This window comes from Callithrix jacchus, chromosome 2 (genome assembly GCF_049354715.1).
Source record: "Callithrix jacchus isolate 240 chromosome 2, calJac240_pri, whole genome shotgun sequence".
Classification (NCBI taxonomy): Eukaryota; Metazoa; Chordata; class Mammalia; order Primates; family Cebidae; genus Callithrix; species Callithrix jacchus.
In genome coordinates this window covers 113854848-113879643 of record NC_133503.1, presented here as the reverse complement: position 1 = coordinate 113879643, position 24796 = coordinate 113854848, and the positions used below count along the sequence as shown (strand labels likewise).

Genomic DNA, 24796 nt, shown 5'->3' with positions numbered 1-24796 from the left:
TTACCACGCCCATCTAATTTTTGTATTTTTAGTAGAGATGGAATTTCACTATGTTGGCCAGGATGGTCTCTATCTCTTGACCTTATGATCTCCCCACCTCAGCCTCCCAAAGTGCTGGGATTACAGGTGTGAGCCATCGTGTCCAGCCATAGATTTTTAAATCAGAATTTTCAGTTTTGAACTAAATGTAAATTAGTGTTATAAGTGAAAACTGAGCAATAAAATTAGGAGAGGCTTATGTGGAATTCTGCTGTGCATTGACTTGTGCAAGAACTTGTGGCAAGTCATTTTACTTTATGTTGCTTCTGATTCGTCTCTTATTAAATAGGATTGAATGACTTCTTATTTTAGTACATAGCATGTTTAAAGTACCATGGTTGATTCTGCAGGATGCAGTAGCTAAAGGCCAGCCTGTCTAAGGGGAGGGGAAAAGACCTGGGGCTGTAATTCACGCAGATTAAGAAAGGCCCCCACAGGGCGTTATTTAGTGAGGAAAGAAGGGATTCTGTCTAATTCAGGGAATCCGCAAGGGCTTTGAGAGAGTAGATCAAAGTTCAGTTAGGTGTGGAAGGATAGCTGGGATTGCAGGCTTGCAAATGCATCAAGGTGTTGAAAAGTCTAAGATGTGTTCTAGGCACAAAGTACATTCCCGTGTGTGTGAGGCACAGAGGAGGTGAGTGGTGGGACTGTAAGACCAGAAAGACCGGTTGAGCACTGCTGTGGAGAATGCTGAGGTGAGTTTGAACACGTAGTGATTCAGCTGACAGCGGGTAGCCACTGAGAACCTGAGAGAACAGATGGAGTGATGTGACCAAATCAGAGCTAAAGAAGGATTAAGGGACAGCAGTAGGTGGATGGGATAGAGTAGAGATAGGAAGGTGGAAAACTGGTCAGGGGTCAGGTACTGTTTCAGTAGTCCTGGTGAGTCATATTTTAGCCTAAATTACAGCTGCCATAGAATAAGAAAGTGGGGAGTTATACAAGATGAATTGCAGAGCAGAAATCTTCAGGTTTTAGGAAATGATTGACTGAAGTGGGCAAAGACAAAGTAAAATCTAAGATAACTTGGTGCTTCTGAGTCTGATGGAACAAGGTTGGTAGCCACACAGTAAGGGAAAGGAGGCCCCCAGGCACTCATTGTCATGCTTGTGCAAGTGCAGAGTTGGCACCTGAGAATGAGTGCCTTTTTCAGTTGTGAGCTTGGCACCTTGCAGGGCAGTCTCTAAGTCTCCTGGGTACCATCGACAGGAGTACAGATGTCTGAGGAATTGAGGAAGAAAAGGGATGTTTCTGATTTTGGACAGGCTAAATTTAAGTGTTTGAAGTGTCCAAAGAAATATGTATAGAAAGACAATTAAAATATTATTTTCTAATTGAAAAGAATGAAGTAGGAGGAAGGGAGTGGAAGAGAAAAAGTGGATGGAATAGAAAGATAATGGGGATAGAGGGAGGGGAAGAGAGACATTGAGAAGGAGGAGGAAGGTGGGGGAGAGAACATGAGTGAATATGTCTATAAGTAGTGGCTGAATCATGGAAGTAGTTTCAATTATCCAGACTCAGGCTCAGACACTCGTGGCCTCCACAGTGTTCCTAGCATTGCAGTCATAATAAGCAGTCACTTATTTAGCACTTACAGTTATATAGCAAGTACTTACATAGTGCTGAGCATGAGCCAAACAGTGGTTTTCATACTTCATATAGATTCATTTATCTAATATCTCCAAGGAGACGTGACTTACTGAAGCCTCAAGCAGCCATGCCTGTCTCAACTGTCACGCAAACCTTGGCAGTCAGAGCCTGTGCTCTTCCGTGCTTTGTTGCCTGAATTTGGATTCCTTCAAATGGGACATGGTCCTCTTTTATCTTAAACCCAACAGCTTCACCCATTTAGTTTCTGGCCAGTCTCTGAAAGCATTTGATCCTGGCCCTAGAGGATGACTTTGGATGAGACCACCAGCACAGGGCAGAAATGTGCAGGGTGTATACAGTGGGGACCAAAGTAAAAGAGATTCCGGAGGTCATGGCGAACAAAGGACACAGATGCCACAGTAGGATCAGAATGGTGCTGAAGGACGGCAGCTGGGAGGGAGAGATGCTCCAAGGGTCAAACTTCAGAGATTACATCTGAATAAAAGCATGGAAACTGCAGAATGGAAAGTTATTTGCAATGTTTGATAGAGCAATGGAAGCAATGATGTGCATTGAACTCATTTTAAGGAAAGAGGGGGTGATGAGATGCCGAACTGAGGGATATAGAGGTCTTGATATGTGAGGGCAAAGACCCAGAGAGCAAGTGTTTCTGGCAGCCTACAGAAAGAATTCATGGATGCTACAAAGACTGGCTGTGGGTCCTGCAGAAAAACAGCAAAGAAAGAAACAGTCTTGGATTAAAATCTTTATTTTGTCCCTTACTGTGTAACCTGAGGAAAGTGGCCCAATCTGAGCCTTGCTTTGCCCATCACTAAATGAGGCTAATATTACTGAAGCCCTTCTGAAAAAGCATAGAAAACATACAGCACAGTGTCTGCTGCAGAGCAAATGTTCAGTGTATGATCAGTGCTATTAATAGAATGAATTTATTTTAAAAATTGTAATAGTATTGAGTTTTATTAAGGTATGTGAGAAGGAGTTTTTAATTTCTCAATTCTCACCAGAAAAAAGAAAAGAAATCATTAACTCCAGCTGTGCCAGTTGAATCTAAACCAGATAAACCGTCGGGAAAGGTACGAAGACAGCAGTGTCCTTTTACATGAAATAGTTACCCATATGCTCTATGTTTATCCTAATCTGATTTCTTGTGGGCAAATAATATGAGGGGGCGATTTAAAGGACCATTTTAATGAATTATTGTTTCAAGCTAATATTGAAAGTGTGGTTGGAAGTATGATTTTCACACACACATCATGTTTGTAACACTTGATATTATAACCCCTTTTTAAAAAAAAAAAACTCCAGTTTCAGCCCGTGGTGTTTACATTCCAGTTTCTCTCATGAAAATACACTTTATTTAACCACTGGTATTACTGAAGAGGTCAGGTACTTCTTTATTCTGAAATTCCTAAAAGAATCAGTCTAAACATAACAGCCTTCAAATTGTATTTCACATTTCCATAATCAGGAGAGTCCTAAAATTGTCATGTGAATATGGTAGTTGAAAAAAACAATTGAAATAATTATTTTTTATCTAAATCAAATAATACAAGGTCTTTTTCTAGATTGTTGTTTTCTCCTTTAGATACAAGTTACTGTTCATAACAAGTCATCATTAACATAAAAAATAGAGGTATGCTCATTTATTATTGTATTAGTCAGTTTTACACTATTATAAAGAACTTTCCTGAAACTGGGTAATTTATAAAGAAAAGAGGTTTAGGCTGAGCATGGTGGCTCAGGCCTGTTATCCCAGCACTTTGGGAGGCCAAGGCAGGTGGATCACAGGTCAAGATTGACACCATCCTGGCCAACTTGGTGAAACCCCATCTCTACTAAAAACACGAAAATTAGCTGGGTGCGGTGGTGTGTGCCTCTAGTCCCAGCTATTTGGGAGGCTGAGGCAGGAGAATCACTTGAACCTGGGAGGCAGAGGTTGCAGTGAGCCAAGATCATGGCACTGCATTCCAGCCTGGGCAACAGAGTGAGAATCTGTCTCAAAAAAAAAAAAAAAAAAAGAATAAAAGAGGTTTAATTGACTCCCAAGCATGGCTTGGGAGGCCTCAGGAAACTTATAATCATGGTGAAAGGGGAAGCAGTCACCTTCTTCCACAAGGCAGCAGGAGAGAGAGCATGCGAAGGAGGAACTGTCACATACTTAGAAAACAATTAGATCTCATGAGAACCCACTATCATGAAAACAGCATGGGACAATCACCCCCATGATCTAATCACCTCCCTTCCTCGACATGTGGGGATTATCATCCCTCCCTTGACACATGGGGATTACAATTTGAGATGAGATGAGACTTGGGTGAAGACTCTAGCCAACCATATCAATTATACCGATTTAAGCCAATATTAACAGAGTAAACTTGTGAGTTCTTGTAAGTTTAATGTCTCAGGTAATTTCTGTTTTATGAACCTCTTCAGGTAAGCAATAACCAAAAACCATGAATGGAATAATACAGAGTGATTCCCTTATGAAACAGATTCTATTTGGAAGAGATACCATATAGAGATTTTTAGGGGTTCTTTATCTGAATTCTGGAAAACAGTTGATAAGCAATAAATATCTAGCATTTCCCTTATCGCTTAAAGCAACGTGGTTATAATTCCCTGTATTTTGTTTTGTTTTTTGGGTTTTTTTTTTTTTTGCTTTTTTAACTGTCAGTGCATTGGACTGGCAGCTTTAATGAACTTGCACATTTGTTCATGTATGTAATGCCTTTAGACTTGTTGAAACTGTGCTTCTTATCTGAATGTAGCTTTTTATCTTTCCAGCCCAGAATTTGTACTTTGAGAAATAGTAAAGTCTGTTAGAGATCAGATTTTAACTATTTAGGAGAACTATTTGAAGAACTTTTGGCGTTTGGTGTTTTTCTACACAGAATGGCTTTTTTGTGGTTAAACTAAAAGTGAAATATGTATAACAAATAACATTTAAATATCTGCTCTTTCTTTTCCAGTCAGACATGAATGCTGCTTTGGATGACTTAATAGACACTTTAGGAGGACCTGAAGAAACCGAAGAAGAAAATACAACGTATACTGGACCAGAAGTTTCAGTATGTGATCTTGATATCTATAAAAATTCAGTGAGTAGGAGAGCAAATAAGGCCATGGTCATGAAGTACAAAAGAATCTCTAGCGAGGCCAGGCATGGTGGCTCACACCTGTAATCCCAGCACTTTGGGTGGCCAAGGTGGGCAGATCACTTGAGATCAGGAGTTAGAGATCAGCCTGGCCAACATGGTAAAACACTGTCCCTACTAAAAATACAAAAGTTAGCTGGGTGTGGTGATACATGCCTGTAATCCTACCTACTTGGGAAACTGAGGCAGGAGAATTGCTTGAACCCAGGAGGCAGAGGTTGCAGTGAGCTGAGATCGTACCACTGCACTCCAGCTTGGGCAACAAAGCCAGACTCTGTCTCAAAAAAAAAAAGGGATACCTAGTATTCTGTCATTTGCATAGAAACAGGATGATGTCAGTATCAAGACAGCAACTAAAAACTAATGTCAGGGATGGAAATGGTTTGTTGTTTGGCAGCTGCATTATAACATTGAGTTAGCAAACATTTATCGTTGTGTTAAGATTGACACTGGGATACAGCCTACTAGATCACAAAGACTTATTTTCCATCCTCAAGATTTAAGTAGAACAGACTAGAACTTGTTTTAGTTTCTCAATATTTACCACCCTCAGTTTATCCCTATTCCTAATTCCTAAAATTATATTTTCCTTGGTATTAAAAAAAAAGACATGCTGGCCAGACATGGTGGCTTGCACCTGTAATCCCAGCACTTTGGGAGACCAAGGTGGAGCAGTTCGAGACCAGCCTGGCCAACATGATGAAACCCTGTCTCTACTAAAAATACAAAAAAATTAATCAGGTGTGGTGGCAGATGCCTGTGATCCTAGCTACTCAGGAGGCTAAGGCAGGAGAACTGCTTGAACCCTGGAGGTGGAGGTCGCAGTGAGCGCGGACCTTGCCATTATACTCTAGCCTAGGCAACAAGAACGAAACTCTGTCTCAAAAAATAAAAATAAATAAAAAGATATGCCATAGACTAGACAAAAATATTTTATAACAGATATAACAAAAGATTTGTTTCTAGAATTTATAAAGAATTAAAAACAAAAACGCAACCCAATGGAAAATTGGGAGAAAACTTGACTGGCCAATAAACGAGTAAATGGAACTCTCTCTAGAAATTAGGAGAATGATATTAAAACATGGAATTAACACTACTTTGCATATATGAGATTAGCAAAAGTGTGAAAGTCTGACAATTCCTGTAGCTTTCCTATAGCTGGTGGGTGTTCATGATGAGTATTCCCTTCAACCAGTAAGTCCACCTCTAGGGAGTTTCCCAGAAAAGAGCCTTGCCCATGTGTGCAAGGAGTTACAAGAAATGGTCAAAAGTTTGGAAACATAAAATTCAGTGATTTATAGTGGTTAAAATGGATTATTCATCTATCAACATGGATACATAATAAAAACATAATTTTGAATAAAAATAATGCAGACTGGTATGTAGAATATTATACCATTTATATAACATTGGAAAATAAGGAAAGTAATGCTGGAAATTGTTTATGGATACCTACGTATGTAGAAATTGTTCTCAAATAACTAAATTGACATGCTAAAGTTCAAGATGGTGACTATTTCTGATTAACAAGGAAAGAGAATTAGGTTTCAGAATGTTAAACAGAAGACATCTACTCTATCTGTGGTTTTGTTTTCTCAGAAATTACAAATCTGATACAGTTGGGTATTGGATTATACAGAAGCTCGTTATCTTATTAACTATTCTTTTGTATCAATTGGAAACATTAGATAATGAAAGCATTTGAAAGCAAAATGTATTTAGCAATCAACTTTAGTATTTTGAATAGTTTCTAGCATTACGTGAGGTAAGCCAATTAAATATGGGTGTTTGTGTAAACTTAGAAATTTAGTTATGTAAAGTATTGGCTTCTTAATGATTTATACTTCCATAAATTAATAATGGAATAGTGTTTTAGTTTCAGAATATGCATATAACATTCTCAGCTAATTAATTACGTATTGTCCCCATGTGTATGATTTTGTTCCAGGATCCAATGAGCTCCACCTACATAGAGGAATTGGGTAAAAGAGAAGTCACAATTCCACCAAAATATAGGGAACTCTTGGCTGTAAGTAAATAACCATTTACTTTTATTTCACTTTCCTTTTTAGAATATAATTTTGTATTAGTATTTTCACAATGTTTAAAAGTTAGAAAATATAATAGTGCATGTGAAATTGTCATTACTATGAAGCTCACTGTATCGATTGGCTGGGGCTGCTGTAACCAAGTACCACAGACCAGGGATATAAACAAGAGATTGATTGTCACACAGTTCTGGAGGCTGGAAGTCTAGAATCAAGGTGTCAGCAGGGCTGGGTCCCTTGAGGGCTGTGAGGGAAAGGTATCTTCAGAGCCTCTGTTTGGCTTATAGATGGGCATCTTCCCTCTGCGTCTCCTCATACCGTCTTCCTTCTGTGTCTCTGTGCGTATCTCTGGGTCCAAATTTCTCCTTTTTATAAGGACATGCATCATCATATTGGAGTAGGGCCCACCCTAATTACTTCACCTTTACTTGGTTATTTCTATAAAAAATAAATCTGAAAATCAGGTCTCGTTCTGAGGTACTGGGGTTAGGACTTCAACATATAAATCTGGAATGAGGGGCACAATTCAGCCCACAACAAGAAATACATTTGGCCAATCTTAAGGATTGAGTCCACCTTCTCAACGTCATCAAATTGATATTTGTTTCAGAAAAAGGAAGGGATCAGAGGGCCTCCTCCAGACTCTTCGGTGAGTTTACATAAATGTCTTCTGATCTAAATTAATATTTTTTATATTTTTGATTAAGGGAACAGGGCTATCAATTCTGTATTTGAGGATTATGACTTAACTCGTCTCCAAATCAAATGGAGTTGCTGTGTGTTCAGAGAAAGGGGTTGGTGTGAGTGTTGTCTCAGTGCTCCTTAGTCTCATAAGTAGGGTTTCTGAGGGGAAGGGGAATGAAAGCAAGAAAGTATTAGGATAGAATGCATGTTCATAATGATAGAATGAGAATACTCTAACATGTAGCTCCTTTAGAAAGGAGGAAGTGGAAAATAATACTTAGCGAGTAGCCACTGTCTTCAGAACATACACTTTGATCTCTGTTGTTGCATTAACACATCTCATTTGGTAGCAAAGGAATCGCAAAAGTGATTCCTTCATTTGCTAGGTTCGCAATCCATTCTTCCCCTTGAGTGGTTTCCATAAGTCACTCATCATTGTGCCTGTTTCTTTAGAAACCCATGGGGCCAGATGATGCTATAGATGCCTTGTCATCCGACTTCACCTGTGGGTCGCCTACAGCTGCTGGAAAGAAAACTGAAAAGGAGGTATTGTTTTTACTGTTGTTAAGGGAAACTTGTTAGAAACTGTTAAACTTTAAAAGAATAGTAACTTTTTAGTTCTGGCTGTTACAGTTAAACTTTCCTCATCTGTCAATCTAATCTTTTGTATTTTATTTTTCAGAAATCTACAGAAGTTTTAAAAGCTCAGTCAGCAGGTATAATCAAAAGTGCTGCTCCACCCCAAGAGAAGAAAAGAAAGGTGGAAAAGGTATAGGCACAGTCTACCTGACAGCAGTTGCTTTCCTGAGCCTGATCTGGCTCATTCAGGATACTGCCAGTAGCACATTACGTGTGATGAGAAGCCATGATCTTTTCCCTCTTGGGTCTGTCTGGAATGCTGAAGCCAATGAGGGTTCTATTGTTCATCTCCAGGCAAGCCTTGTGTGTTTCTTTTTTTTTTGAGATGGAGTTTCGCTCTTGTTACCCAGGCTGGAGTGCAATGGCGCGATCTCAGCTCACCGCAACCTCCACCTCCTGGGTTCAAGCAATTCTCCTGCCTCAGCCTCCTGAGTAGCTGGGATTACAGGCCCGCGCCACCATGCCCAGCTAATTTTTTGTATTTTTAGTAGAGGCGGGGTTTCATCATGTTGACCAAGATGGTCTCGATCTCTTGACCTCATGATCCACCTGCCTTGGCCTCCCAAAGTGCTGGGATTACAGGCTTGAGCCACCGCGCCTGGCCCCTTGTGTGTTTCTACAACTGCTTGCGGATGATTTTAGCACAGTTGTCAAAATGGTCATGATCCAAGACCATCTCACCATGATACAGAGAAGGGCAGAAACCAGAGAAATTGAACTGGCACTCTCGGAACAAGAAACCTTCAAGTTTGATTTTCTTTTTTCTTTTTTTTGAGATGGAATCTCGCTCTATCACCCAGGCAGAGTGCTGCAGTGCAATCTCGGTTCACTGCAACCTCTGCCTCCCGGGTTCAAGCAATTCTTTGCCTCAGCCTTCCAAGTAACTAGGATTACAGGTCCTGCCACCACGCCCGGCTAATTTTTGTATTTTTAGTAGAGACAAGGTTTCACCATCTTGGCCAGTCTGGTCTTGAACTCCTGACCTCGTGGTCTACCCACCTCGGCCTCCCAGACTACTGGGATTACAGGCATGAGCCATCGCAGCTGGCCTCAAGTTTGATTTTCTAAGGGACTTTGAGCCCTGAGGATCACTAGAGGGACACTGGTACTGCCCACCACTCTCAACTGTATTTCACTATGACATCATTCTCACAAATCCCAAAAGGCAATCCTGCTGCTCTGTGCTGGCTGGGAACACATATCTCCTCTACAGTCAAGATAATGCTAAGGAACAGTTTCTATCAGAGCCGCTTGTGCCGCTCCCCTCCTGGAGTGGACAGTTTATTTTTATCTGGCAGGCTGGCGCACAGTGGTGAGCACCACACCCCTGAGAGTGGGAGTTCCTACAACGATCAGCCATCGTGCCTTCAGAGAAGGCAGCGGAGGGCCACTTCAGGCTTCCCTGCTTCCTAAGCTTAGCTGTTTTGCTAAAGGTTGTCAGAAGCCTTTATAGAGACACATTCTGAGAAAAAGAAAAACAGGGTGGTAAAAGTTTGCTATTTTCTTCTTTTATTTTGTTAAGAATATTTTATAATAATATTACTATAGCTTTATGTCTAGCTTCCTAAATAAGGGGTACAGTGTGCCCCAGAGAACGCTGTTACATAGAAACGTGTCTTAGCCCCAATTGCCGCTCATTGGTAAGTTCTTTTTCTTTCTCTCCTTTGCAAGGTTTCAAATAAAGTTGCCTTTCTAGAGCACTTCCCCAATCCACAGTTCATCTTATAATCTAAAATGTATTTCACAAAGAAGTAAATGGATTGTTCAGGCTCCAGAGATGTCTTTTTTCATGCACATAATTTTTTACTTTTAACAGGACACAATGAGCGACCAAGCACTCGAGGCTCTGTCGGCTTCACTGGGCACCCGGCAAGCAGAACCTGAGCTCGACCTCAGCTCGATTAAGGAAGTTGATGAGGTACTGGCCTTCGAGTTGATTTACAAAGCCTGTTAGTCAGCATGTTACAAAACTGAATGCATGCCGCATGTTTAGAATTCTTGCACAACTTCTATTGGAGAGTAAAAGTGAACATTCTTCATTGTGTCTTATTTATTAGCAACTAAGGGGGATAGTTAAATGATTGACTTGTGAAACAGCTAGAATTTAAATATTTGAAATCAACAGGAATCTCCCTTGCTAGAGCTTAAATGACACCTGACTAAACAGGATAACAAGGAGACAGTGCATAGGGAAATAGTGAAGTTTGTCTGCTATTGTGGCAATTAGGAATTTGTATTTTCAGAAGGGTTCTGGATGCTTCTCTTTATAAGAGGAGATGCCTATACAAGGAGTGGGACGATCCTTTGTTTATCACCATGAGGAAAGATGTTGAAAATTTTGTCTCAAACTAAAATCAAGCAGCAATTACTCGGTAACTAGAGTTCCTGCATATTTAGTTCCTGCTTAATGCTGATGAATGTTTATCCCACCACACTCCAAGATCTTAACACGCCTTCTGAACCAAAGCAAGCTTATATCTGGTGTAGGAAAGTTTTAATATTAAATTATAATTTTTGTAGAATTTTTCAACTCTGTCCTCTGTGGGGAAGGAGGTAGGAAAGGAGAGAGTTGCCCGTTCCTGACAAGGCAGTATTGTGGGGGGATGGAAAGGCAGCCTGGGATCCCTAGGGGCCCACACCACCTCCATCAGCTCAGGGTAGGGGAGCTGGCAAGCATTGCTGTCACAATGCCCCATCAATGCTGTCACTTCCTGTTCTGAGTCATCAGGGAAGGGGAGTCTCCCTGACTCCCAGCAACTAGCCTTGAGTCTGGGACTACCCTGGTCCAAGATGGGCCAGTTTCTATCTTCCACTTACTTGGAGGGCTCACCGACCACAGTGTTGCACAATAAACTTTATGATGGTGAACACAGGGGAGCAGGAGAAACCGTTCCTATCCTCCAGGACCGGGTAATGTATTGGGAAGAAGGGAAATTTAATTACAATACAATATGAGATGTACATTACTTAGAGTAGCCCATAGCAGCAGTGGTAGAACCCAGGGGAGAGTCAGGAGACCAAGCTGAGTTGTGGCTTTACCACCTGTGGGACACAGGGCCACAAGTAAATTGCACTTTTGCCTCAGGCTTCTTACAGACAATTAGGGTGAGGCAATAAATGTGGGAAGGGAGGGTATAAACATGTTATAAATCCCAGGATTGAAAGAGTCTTAAGAGTGACTAAAAGCAGATAAGCAGATGTTAAAAAAGGGGACATAAAGTAATTTATTAAGCATGTTAATAACTAGTTTGAGAATCCACGTGAATGTATTAAGTTTCCTCTAGAAAACGTCGGAGTAGCAGCAAACTAAAATTCCAGCAAAAAGAACTCTTCTTTTCCACTCTTGTAATGTACTAGTTGTATTAGTCTGTTCTCATGCTGCTAATAAAGACATATGGAGACTGGGTAATTTATAAAGGAAAGAGATTTAATTGTCTCACAGTTACACATGGCTGGAAAGGCCTTATAATTATGGTGGAAGGTGAATGAGGAGCAAAGTCGTGTCTTACACGGCAGAAGGCAAGAGAGAGAGCAGATGCAGGGGAACTCCCCTTTATAAAACCATCAGATTTTGTGAGACTTATTCACTATCATGAGAACAGTACAGGAAAGCTCCACCCCCATGATTCAGTTACCTCCTACCAGGTGCCTACCATAACATGTGAGAATGACAGGAGCTACAATTCAAGATGAGATTTTGGTTGGGGACACAGCCAAGCCATATCACTGGTTTTCCTTTTTAATCATATACAAAGTATAAATGTTTCTAAAAAAGATATTTCAGTCCTTGTTAAGCTGAATTCTTAGTACCTGACTTAGTGGGTTCTTTACATCCCAGATAGTCTGATGTGGCAAGAAGGCTCAGGAAGGTCACTATCAGCCTGGAGGAGTGTCCAATGCCACCCCAGACTAGAGAGCTCTCTGTGGAAAACCACACAATACTCCAGAGAGGAGACCCATGTCTACTTGGTACTCCTGTCATCTACCATACATAAAAGTTTTTTATTCTATAATGATACCTTATTATAATTCTCCCACATTTTTAGGTGTGACTGCCTAGTCTAGTGCCATTTCAATTCAGTAGACTCTTTTCTTCTATGCCTACTATGTACAAACCACAGTGCAGGCATTTCAAGAATATAAAGATCGGAGAAGAAAATAAAAGTTCTGGCTGCATGTGTAACTCTCATGGTCACAAGCCTGAGATTAGTGGGGAGATTGTGTTAGTAGAGGTGACCCTGGATGATCCTGAAGGCTGCTGTGCCCTGACCTGGGTGGGGAGTGCTGCTCCATGATAGAATTTTTCCATATGCTGAGATAAAACATGACTGGAAATGTTTAAAAGAAAACCATGACTTCATCCTTTAATGAGAGTTTCTCAATAAAACAGTAAAATTAATTCCAAAGCATAGAACAGTACGTCTCATTAAAAGTGCTCAATAAGGCCAGCACGGTGACTCACACCTGTAATCCCAGCACTTTGGGAGGCTGAGGTGGGTGGATCACCTGAGGTAGTGAGTTCAAGACCAGCCTGACCAACATGGATAACCCTGTCTCTACTAAAACTACAAAAAATTTCTCAGGCATGGTGGTGCATGCCTGAAATCCCAGCTACTGGGGAGGCTGAGGCAGGAGAATCGCTTGAACCCAGGATGCAGAAGTTGTGGTGAGCCGAGATGGCACCATTGCACTCTAGCCTGGGCAACAAGAGTGAAACTCTGTATCAAAAGAAAAAATGTTCAGTAAGTACTAATTAATCAACTAACCAATCAGTAGAGAACTACACTCTCAGGCTAATACATAGATGGGAACCATGGGCTGGGTTGGAATTTGCCAAGTGAACCCCCTACCTTGGTTTGTAAATTAAATCCACACCTTGATATAGGTACAAATTCTTACATATTATGGGACTTCACACTACCCATCAGCAGGTTAAATTGCAAGTGTTGTGTCCTAGCAGTTAGTGATCTACTATAGAACTAGACTTTTATTTGTAATGCAGTTATTTGTTCATGGTTCAGTAAGCTAGAGAAGTCCTGGCATTAGTGAAGGGAGTCCTTTTAAAAGAGGTAAAACAAGTTATCCATAGATCACCCAAGATTTGTGATGGGATGCTTCTCCCATTTCTGAACTGGGTTTAATGTAAAAATTAGTGTTGTTTTCCCTCCCTTCCTTAGATAGCTGCCTCATTCACTAAGACAATTGAAGGCCATTAAAATAATTGCAACTAACTGCTGCACTGTGCTTACTGTTTTCAAAGGATCTCTTATTTACTTTTCTCTGGTGATCTTCACAAGTCAGTGAGCTAGACAAGGGTTATTAGTAACCACATTTTACAGCTGAAGAAACTGAACCAAAGAAAGGCTAAGTGGCTTCCCAAGGTCATAGCAGCTGGGAGCAGAGCAAGGCAGCTCCCCGGGATCCCTGGCTGGGCTGCTTTTGCTCAGTCACCCACTGCTACCTTTCTCACAGCTGCCCACCATGGTCTTGTGCTTTGTAGTTTACAAAGCCCTTCCAGATGCTTTTACCAGATTTGGTCTTCTCTGTAACACTCAGGAAGTACACAGAGGAAGTGATATCATCTCATTATGTGCATTATCCAACTACTTTTTTTTTCCCTCCACTTTCATCAGGCAAAAGCTAAAGAAGAAAAACGGGAGAAGTGTGGTGAGGATGATGAAACAGTCCCATCAGAGTACAGATTAAAACCAGCCACGGTAAATTTTTAGCTGCAGTGCATGACAACGGCAGCTGTTTTGTTGTATCTGTACCCTTGACACTGTCAAAGGACATGTCTGTCCACCATTCAGATATCAACTCTGAACACCCTGAACCCTTTTTTCTCTGCTCCCTACAGTTAAACCCCTTGACAGATGGTTTTTCCCTGCCTGGCTTCCTAAGTAGTGACCATGCTCATTAAAATCCCCAGAGATTTAAATGTTTCATTTATTAACAATTCTTACAATAGATCCTTAAACTCAGAAGGAACAATTTGGGGGTAATTCTTTTCCCTAACTGCTATATAGATAAAACCACCGTAAGTCTTCTAAGGGGTAGGTATGAATGTACAAAGTTTTACCAGTAGCCTAAGCTTAGGTGGTTTTGTTGCTGTTGTTGTTTATTATGGTGAGGATGGTAGACTAACTCCTGTCATTACATTTATAATTTACTTTTGAAATCATGCGTATAGACACATGATGGAAAATGGTTGCAATTCTTATATATGCTTAAATATGAAAAGTTTCTAGTTTTTAGAAATATTCTGAATTAGGAAACCTCATATCCAAAAAAACTAAACAGTGCTATAGATGATATCTATCTACCTCTTCACTCTAGGTGGGAGAATTAGGATTTTTTAAAAGCTTTCATTAATATAGCTACAGCTTTATTGCCAGAGAACTTTTTTTCCTATTACTCTATCCAACAGATGAAAAAAAAATTTTAACAACTTAAAGTAAATGTGTATTCTCTTTGGTAACATCTTGATTTTTACAGCTCAACTCCTGTTTTTATACTTTATGAAAAGTAAATCTGAAACAGAAATTCGTGTAAATCTTAAGTAAAAAATTAGCCAACATCTCATATCCTAGAATTCCCAGAAATAAACTTGATCGGACATGAAAGCAAAATTTTCTCATTCATTTCCAATGAATTTTAATTTCATTTACAGGATAAATATGGAAAACCACTATTGCCAGAGCCTGAAGAAAAACCCAAGGTGAGGGAATACACTTTTTTGTAATACTTAAAGACTAATAGACCTGTGAAGTATAAATTAAGATAATTTTGACAGTCCAGAGTTCACTGTGCAGACTTATATGCTAACCTAGTACAGATGAGGGGGGACCTTCTGATGCTAACACCTGGCTGATACCTGCGGCTCCTTTCCATATCTTTTAAAGATGATCTTCCTCATAAATCATTACTAGACTCTAAATTTCTAGGTAAAATTTATTGCACGCTAGAAACTGCTGTCAAGAGAGCCCTTAAGTCAGATTAAGCTAGCACTTAGAGTTCCATCCTGATGAAGTTCTGTAAGGATTCAGTATTGCCTTAAGTTAGTAGTAAACTGTCAAAATAATATTAACCAGCAGCATTTATTGATCACTTGCTATGCACTTAGCACTGCACCAAATGCTTCTTAGGTATTATATTTGTGAGTCCTCAATGAATGAGGACAGTACTGTTGCTATTCCCATTTTACAGTGAATAAATTGAGACACAGAGGGCCCATGGGAACAGCCCAAGGTCCTGCAGCTAGAAAATAGCAAGCCAAACCCAGAACTTAGACCTCAGGCCGTTCGGTGCTGGGCCCCAGCGTCTGAATCACATGGCCTTCTATCATGTTACTATTGTTAGTGACACCTTCCACATGCCCTAAACTAACACCACTCTCCTGAAAGAACAAGGGGTAGCAGAGCTTTCCTGCCAACATCCCACATAGTCATAGGAACAGAGTATGTGATCCGTGTATTTTCTTATTCAGAAGAGAAGTCATGAGGAAATAGGAAAATAATAATCACATTTTTAAAAATTATACAGATCTTCATTGGAGAGAACAGGGAATTTTATTTCAACAAAATTCTTCTGAAACTAAAATGTCAAGGGAACCTTTGACCAAGTAAAGCATTAATACTTTTGTGGTACTGAGGTGTTTAGTATTTATTTGTTTCATGACAATTTTATCTTATCATTGATAAACAAAAAATATGCACTTTATAAATTATCTTTGGGTTTTAAGTATGGCCTCATATGCGTTCATCAGAAAAAAAAATTTTTTGCTCCATGTAAACTTTTTTGCGAAGTAAACAAGAGTCCCCTTGTAATAAGGAACTTCTTATATTACAGCCTCGGAGTGAATCGGAACTCATTGATGAACTTTCAGAAGATTTTGACCGGTCTAAATGTAAAGAAAAACCATCTAAGCCAACTGAAAAGACAGAAGTATGTTTCTAAACATAAATCTCTGGTTTTGAGGTTTGTGATCTTAAAAACGTAAGACAGCCCAGGTGGATCACAAGGTCAGGAGTTCAAGACCATTCTGGCCAACATGGTGAAACCCCATTGCTACTAAAAAATACAAAAATTAACTGGGCATGGTGGCGCATGCCTGTAATCCCAGCCACCTGAGAGGCCGAGGTAGGAGAATTGCTTGAACCAGGACCCGGGAGGCGGAGGTTGCAGTGAGTTGAGATCATGCCACAGCACTCCAGCCTGGGCTACAGAATGAGACTCTGTCTCAAAATAATAATAATGTGACACAAACTATTTTAACATGAAGCAGTACATTAAAAAGCCCAATATGCCATCTTTTTTTCCATGTCATTTTTGTCTTCCTTTGTGAATGTGCTTTGTTCCCCAACCTAACCCTGATATTCTTGCAATTGAAGTCCTGCAATGACTCCTTCAGAAAAGCTCTGGAACCCGTGCCTCCCAGCTTCTGTAACTGACTTGGTTGAAGCTGTCATCACCCCTCTCCTCCCTGTTGCAGTGGCCTTTCTACAGTCTCCTTCATGTCCACTGGACTCATTTTTTCTCAAGCATGTCTGTAGTCATGCCATTCCTCCTTCTATCCCCAGGAACTTCCCATTCCTACAAAAAAAAACCTTCCCATAACCATATTCTTGACCCATTTTTCTTTCCTACCAAACTGTGTCCCTGTGTCAGTAAACTGAACGGTAAGTATGCGTGCGTCCCTGCTTTTCTCACTTGCTTCCTCTGTCTTGATTGGCCTTTCTTTCTAATTCTAGATCAACTAAAGTCTGATTTATTCTTTCAAGGCTCTGCTAAAATATGGCTTTCTTTATCTCCTGCTTTTCCCTCCCTAAACCGTATCCATCCAACGTTTATTAAGCAGAACACAACACGGCAGAAGATCTGTAGTTCTTTTTTTAATACATCACAATTAAAGCGTTTGTTACAAAGAAGAGTTTAGCTGTTTTCATCCCTCTTTAACATTTATACCAAGTTTAAGTGGGTAGCAAGTTCCGTGAACAAAGAGATCATATCCTGTTAATGACCATCTGCTGAGCACCTTGCATGTAGGATAGGCTTCCATAAATGTCTAGATTTAAAACAATTTGTTTAAAGTTTTTCTTTCTTTCTTTTCTTTCTTTCTTCTTTCTTTTTCTCTTTCTTTCCCTCCCCTCCCCCCCCCTCTTCTCTTCTCCTTTCTTTCTGAGACAAGGTCTCACTCTATCTCCTCTCCTCTCCCCTCCCCTCCCCTCCCCTCTCTCTTCTCTTCTTCTCTTCTCTTCTCTCTTTCTGAGACAAGGTCTCACTCTATCTCCCAGCTGGGAGTACAGTGGCACAGTCTGGGCTCACTGCAGCCTCAATCTCCCAGGCGCAAGCAATCTACCATGTCAGCCTCCTGAGTAGCTGAGACTACAGGTGTATTCCACCATGCTGGCTAATTTTTGTATTTTCTGAAGAGCTGGGGTTTGGCCATGTTGCCTAGGCTGATCTCAAACTCCTGGGCTCAAGCAATCCACCCACCTTGGCCTCCCAAAGTACTGGGATTACAGGCATAAGCCACCATACCCAGCCTTGAAACTTAATTCTTGTAATAAAATAAGACGGTATAGTAGCTCTCAAACTTTAGCATGCATCAGGATCACCTGGAGAGTTTGTTAAAACACAGACTGCTACACTCTACCTGCAAAGTTTCTGACTTAGTATATGGGGCGGGGGTCTAAGAATCCACATCTCTAGGTTCCCTTATGGTGCCGAGGCTATTAGTTCAAGGATTACACTTCAAGAACCGTGGTTTATTACTGCTGCCTTCCATTGCTACATAGCTATATATAAAGTGCTCTTAGATTTCTATCAACACGACATTTTACATAATGCTATATTATATAATAGGCATATTTTCTTGTTATACAAAGTGACAAATACTATAAATAATAGCAATAATTGCTCAAATTTATTGAGCTTCCTGTATTCCCAGGTACTATGCATAGCTCTTTGCCTGCATTGTCTCATAGGCCCCATACCAACCCTTCAGGTGTGGAGACTGCCATTGTTCTCATTTTACAAATGTGGAAACTCAGTTTCAGTGAGTTTCAGTAACTTGCCTAAGGTGAGAGAGAAAACCAAGCTGAAAAAATGGCAGCTGAAGGGTCTTAGCATGCTTTGACTTATTTACTATTCAACAATCCTTGGGTAGTCAAGAGAATCATGTTCACACCATATAATATAGCAGAGTGTCTTGTTGGTCTATCCTTGCTCAGGCTTATGAACCAGAATTTCTAAAGCTATTGAGAATACTTGCTTCTTTCCTCAGGAATCTCAGGGCGCTGCTCCGGCCCCTGTGGCGGAGGCTGTGCCTCGGACCTCCATGTGCAGCATACAGTCAGCACCACCTGAGCCGGCTACCTTGGTGAGTGACTCCCTGGGCATTTAAGCTTGAGAAAGTTTTCTTCCTCCTTCTGTCACTCTCGGCTGTGTGTTGCCATCATTTTATCTTATTCTGACAAATTAAAAATAAAATCTGATATAATGATAGTATCTATTATTTCTTTGGGCTTCAGGGGTGTCCTAGAAACACATACTAAGATTTAAAGTATTAATTAAATTACTCCAAACTGTATTTTTCTCTACTCTTCTGAAATTCTTTCTAGTTCCTCAGCTATTGTGGATAATCCCGCTTTTTCACTTTTTTGCATCTTTTAAGCTTATTTGGATTTCCACAGAAAGCCCAACGTCACTTTTTACTGACTTTCTTGGTAAAATAACATGCATCAAAATCATTATGATTCCTCTCCACTCTCCCAACTACAGGAGGCGACACTGACTCAGTTTCTTTCTCTTTCCTTCTTTTCATGCTTCTCTCTAGCTTTCTAATTGTCATAAGAAGTATGACATTTAACTAGCGGAATCTTTGTTTTTCTTTTGATTTTAGTGAGTTTTTTTTCCCATTAGTTAATGATAGAATTTGACTCAGGGAATAATACCTGATGGAATTATATTTCATTAATACAGAATTAGTACATCTTCCCTCTGAACACCTAACTTTCATCATATATTGTGCGCTCACTCTGGATGCTTTGCAGTGTCTTCTCATTAAATTTTCACAAGGACACTATGATGTCTGTCCTGTTCATCTTCCTATGATAGATGAGGAAAATGAGGCTTTGAGTTGACCTTGAACAATTCACTTAATATTTCAGAGCCTCGGTTGAAATGAAAGATATGGCCCCAGATCACAGCTGTCTTCAAGCGTAGTGTGGATATGGGCCAGATCTCAAGCTTACAAGTATAATTTGATCATTCCTATATGGAAAAAAGGCAGAAGGAACATGCTTGAAGGAACCACTTCCAAAGGGATTAGGAGAGGCCTGCAGGTGGAGGGCAGGATAACACTGAGAACTGAAAATAGTACCATTTTCTACAAAGACCAGTGAGCCAACAACAGACCAGCACAGAGGTGTGGAGCACTCGATGTGCCTGGCATGTGCACATTCAGTTGCTTGAGAAGAGGGGCCTTGGAAAGGATGTCACACAGTGTCTGGGATGCTGTGTGGTGGCTGCCTACTGCCTGGGAAGTCCTTGGTGCCTACTTCAAACCCCTTGAGTCCAGGGCCTCCTTTCTACCTTAGAACCTGAGCTCTCCCCAGTTTTTTGAGGTTTCAGGGCACTCTTAAAGAACTTTTTACAACATGGGTGCCAGGCCACAGTGGTAAAGAACAGAAGAGGAGGAGGGACTCTAGGAGGACTCCAGTGAAGAAAGCAGGCAAAGAGGCCGTGATTGGAGTCAAAACGACAATAGCCAGTGTTCGCTAGCAGAACTCTTGTGCAGATGGTGCAGGTGCAGAACCAAAACCTGCACCTGCACCATCTGCCTCATCTGCCAAGTGTGACTGCCAGGCCCTTAGAGGGCTCTGTTCCTTTCCAACTTTATCCTGACTATAGAGCTGAGCATTGGATTGTTAGATGACACAAAACAAAACAGAAAGCTCTTGTTCTCCCCTTCCCTGTCCTCCTTTCCAGGGCCTCAGCCCCACCAACTCTGGCCACGGTTGCCAAGGTTACTGTCACTGAGGCAGTTGGCATTTCTGGGATTGTGACACCCGAAAGCCAGAAAGAATAGCTGTGAAGTGTAATAAAGGTCAGTGGACCCAAGAAAGGCAGGAAGATTAGTGAGTAAAGGGAGACAGACCAGAGGAAGGAGATGAATGTGTTGCCTAGGTGGTTCTTGCGTGTATAAAAAGAAAATTTATTAAGGAAACCCAGAGACTTGAGTTGCAGTTTAATAATATGAAATACTACAGAAATATAAATTTCGGTCTTTATTCCTGTTTCCAGATTCCTTCGTTCTTAAAACTGCTTCTCCTCCTAGGTTTTCTTTAACTGTTTCAGTAAATTATTAAGCAAGAGCTTGGCAAAGGGCACAGGCTTAGGGAAGCAGTGGTTTCTAAAGATTCTATAGCATAGAATATGAGAAAACAGAATTGTAGTGTGAGCAAGTGTCTTAAATCATGTAGCAACTCAGATTGCTTGGATAAGACTTGGGTACCAGTACAACTATTGATATCCTTGGTAAGAGTATTGCAGCTCTTAATATTTAATTTAGGTATAATCCTGAACAGGTTAGACAGCTCAGGGATTTTTTTGTAGTTCTTGGCAATAAAACCCATGCAGTGTCTAGCCACTAGGTGGTGCTAAATCACTTTTCTAGGCTCCCTCTCCTCTTTGGTGCTCTTTCCTTTTGCAGCACAGTTTAGTGAGATGGGATCTCACTTTGCTGCGCCAGCTGATCTCGAACTCCGGGGCTCAAGCAGTCCTCCTATCTTGGCCTCCCAAAATGCTGTGATTGATTTACAGGTGTGAGCTACTGTGCTTGGTCCTGTACTCTGCATAAAAAAAAGAAGTCCTGGCCATGGCCCATTAAGTTGATTTTTATGAGCCACTGATGTACAGATCATTCTCTTTATTTTCCCTTTACACCATTTATGCTCTGTGTTCCGTGTGATTTTAAATACCAGCATGGTGATAGTTCATTACATATTGTGGGAGCACATTTCATTTTGAACAATTGGACCGCAGATAGACAGTTCCCACTGTGCCATTCAGGTTAGCTGGTCATAGGCAGTGTCACCAGAACCATCCCTGAATCCCATTTGGCCAGTAAAAGCCCTGTGAAGAGAACAGACTTCTGAGCCTCCTCCTCTGAGACGAGCCAGGCTGTCTCACAGGAAATGGAGAGGAATGGCTTCTTGTGGGCTCTCTGAAAATCTTCCCTGCGCCATCTACACAATGATCTCCATAGCACGTCTTTCTTCTTTCCTGGTATTCAGCTTCTCTGTGGTACACCTCAGTCCATTGTCTTTCTTATTTCTAAACCAATTCCGGGTTACATCTTGTAAGTTTCACAGTATCAACATACAATTTGCACAGTGTTTAATATAAGAAATTTGCTTGAATGTGAAACGTTTTTTAAACATAGATTCTAATTCAGTTGATAACTGAAGTTATTAAAAGATAACCTGTGCCTTTCATCTGAAATAATGATATGCCTTTCTGAATTGTTTATAGCATCTGTTTTAAAGGGAGTGATTACTTTAAAACCTACTTAATATGTCTACTAATGCACTTTTAGAAGGGCACAGTGCCAGACGATGCTGTAGATGCCTTGGCTGATAGCCTGGGGAAAAAGGAAGCAGATCCAGAAGATGGAAAACCTGTGATGGATAAAGTCAAGGTAATGGCAACTGAGATACTTCTAGAAAATAACTATCATTGATCACCTCCTCCCCCTGTAAATAAGTTATGAGTCATTTGTTGTTGTTGTTTTTTATTTTCTATAAAACATGAACAGCTGGCTTTTTCTATTATTGTGCATATCCTGTTTAATAAGCTAAACCGGAATAAGCAGCAGTGTTGAACCCCAGAGTGGACAGATGACATGCGCAGACCGGAGGCCTCTGAGTCTCATCTTTGCCCACCTGCACTGACATTGCAGGGACTTGGGAAGGAAGCGGCAGCTGCCTGCTGCTCCTCACAGCTGCCTTGCTGCCCAGCAGGCTTTCTGCTGGTGCCTGAGCCTGCCAGATTAAGTGGCTGTAGGAACACTAAGCATATGGCCATATGTACATTCTAACCTAATGATAGATTTGTTTACCTCAAATCTAGTCCCTCAGGCATTAATTTTATGGGGGAAAAAAATACTAACAATGAAAATGGTATAATTTTTATTCAGGAGAAAGCCAAAGAAGAAGACCGTGAAAAGCTTGGTGAAAAAGAAGAAACAATTCCTCCTGATTATCGATTAGAAGAGGTCAAGGTAAACAGGCTGGAGTCTTTTTTCTATTTTATTTTATTTCATACCGAATTCATACATATAACGAAGAGACTTGGGGGCAGACCTGGAATATAAAGATCTTGTTTCTTCACATTTCAAACACCAAATAGTATTAGTCTACTAATCACGTTAGAACACCAGATACAAAGCTAAAATATTCCTAAGTAGACTTTTGATCCTCAAGCAGAAGAAATCTAATGTCTAAGCTATCCAGTGTTCTCCTTTCTAACCCACAGCTTGTTACAATACCAGAAATATTTTAAATACCTTATGTAGATAGGAGAACTAAGATGAGGAATAGGCCAGGCATGGTGGCTCATGCCTATAATCCCAGCACTTTGGGAGGCCAAGGCAGGAGGATCCTTTGAGCCCAGGAGTTCAGAACTAGCCTTGGCAACATAATACGACCCCGTCTCTACAAAAATCAAAAACATTAGTCAGGCATGGTGGCATGTGCCTGTCCCAGGTACTTGGGAGGCTGAAGTGGGAGGATCACTTGAACCCATGAGGTAGAGCCTGCAGTGAGCCATGATCGCACCACTGCACTCCAGCCGGGGCAGCAGAGCAGGACCCTGACTCAAAAAGAAGTAAAAAATGAAAAAAATTAAAATAAAATAAGCAGCAATTATTTTATATGAGGAAAAATTTGCAACTTTCAGATGTAAGTTGGAAAAATAAGAGAGCCTATTTAACATTGAGTATAGTGATAAGTTGCCCCATTTCCTCTATTTTGAAAGTACAGATTGTGCAGAACAAGGGGGAAGACCGCGTTATAGAATCTCGTAGTTTAAATGCAGTCACCTAAATGAGGCAGATTTGTGGACAGTTGAACAAATGTCAGTCATCTTTGTAACAGGCCTGGATTAAAAGAGTATTCAACTAAACTTTATTAACAGTTCTAGAAAATCAAATTTCTCACTCATCCATGTGCTTCTCACTCATTCATGCGCACTAGCTCATTTATTTAGCAGATGCAGGCACTGGACTGAGCTCTCCTTGTTGAAAGTTTATTATTCTGGATACTTTTATATTTGCTTGCTTTCTGGGTTTTACGATTCAGTTGAAGCCATAGTATTTCCATTAATTTGGGCTTGTTCATACTTTGCTTTGCAGAGTTCCTAGAGAGCATCCTAAGGGCCACATGTTCTGTCTCCACTGAGTGCCCATTCATTAGAGGCTGGTCAAGTGCAGGTTAACTCTCTTCATGATTGGCAATTGGTTGGTGACTTGCTGTCTCCCTTGACTGAATTTAGTAGTAGTGTTTCAGGAAGCAGCTGTCCCTGATCACTTTATTCTATAGTTGTTTTATCCTTCTCTGACTTATCTCACACATTATTAGTTACCTATTACTTAGTAACATTTTCAGGCACTAGCTTCACCTCTTGTTTAAAGTCTGTGTTGGTATTCACCAACTATGCTCCCATCAGGTCTCTTCAGTGAGACTCAGCTCCTTGGGGGCAGGCTACAACCTCCCCTTCCAGACACAGGATGACGCAGCGATGGAAAATGGATTTCAGTTTGAGTATAGAGCAAAAGTACCCTGGGAGTCCCAGGCATCACTTAGAAAACTTTCTGCCTTTACAGCTAAGAGATGGTGGAGAGCAAGTCCAGGTTCAGCTTTCCCTTGTACCTGAAGAATGGTCAGAAGGCACAAGTCCGTCATGAGGGAAGCAGGTGAAACAAGTTGAATATCCCTCATCCAATGTGCCTGGGGACCAGCACTGTTTCAGATTTCAGGCTTTTCTGGATTTTGGAATATTTTCCTTATATCTGTTGAGCACCCCAATCTGAAAATCCAAAATGCCCCTGTGAGCATTTCCTTTGAGTGTCAGATCAACACTCAAAAAAGTTTCAAATTTTGGAGCATTTAAATTGTTTTCAGATTTTCAGATTAGGGATACTCACCTACTGCTTCTAAACCATTGCACCTCACATTTTCAATAAAACAAAAACCAACCTTAACCAGTTTCCCAGGTGAAATATTCCTATATATATATATGTCTTTGTATTTACTTATTTTTGCGTAGGTGGATACATGGGATTTACTATTAGTATATAGATCTTCTTTTACTAACGAGCCCCAGATGCTTTCTTCATTTTGTCCTATTACTCAAATGTGGCACTTGGAGTCGTTTACTGCTTGACATAAACTGAGCGATATGTTGCATGGTGTTTCACTGCCAGGTTAAACTCCCTGAGGGCAAGGCCTTTGTTGATGCGATTTTCTGTTGTACTGCCAATGCTTAGGTGAGGGCTTGGCACGTAGTCCATGCATATGAGTTAGATGTGTGGCTTACAAAGTTGACAGCATTTTC

General features: G+C 40.7%; 1 protein-coding gene across 50 annotated transcripts in view; it reads left to right on the top strand.

The window, feature by feature from the left end:
• CAST (calpastatin) overlaps positions 1-24796 on the top strand; it is a 115586-nt gene that overhangs the window by 74396 nt on the left and 16394 nt on the right. For 29 of the 50 annotated variants that reach the window (XM_078365130.1, XM_078365127.1, XM_035291175.3 and 26 more), the window contains 13 exons: positions 2655-2723; positions 4620-4718; positions 6757-6837; positions 7467-7505; positions 7994-8086; positions 8223-8309; positions 9996-10097; positions 13813-13896; positions 14850-14897; positions 16028-16123; positions 18465-18560; positions 21780-21881; positions 22380-22463. In XM_078365130.1, the coding sequence (XP_078221256.1) occupies positions 2655-2723; positions 4620-4718; positions 6757-6837; positions 7467-7505; positions 7994-8086; positions 8223-8309; positions 9996-10097; positions 13813-13896; positions 14850-14897; positions 16028-16123; positions 18465-18560; positions 21780-21881; positions 22380-22463 (1080 nt within the window). The remainder of the gene's footprint in view (positions 1-2654; positions 2724-4619; positions 4719-6756; positions 6838-7466; positions 7506-7993; positions 8087-8222; positions 8310-9995; positions 10098-13812; positions 13897-14849; positions 14898-16027; positions 16124-18464; positions 18561-21779; positions 21882-22379; positions 22464-24796) is intronic. The other 21 variants (XM_078365129.1, XM_078365135.1, XM_078365134.1 and 18 more) reach the window with 1 other exon arrangement.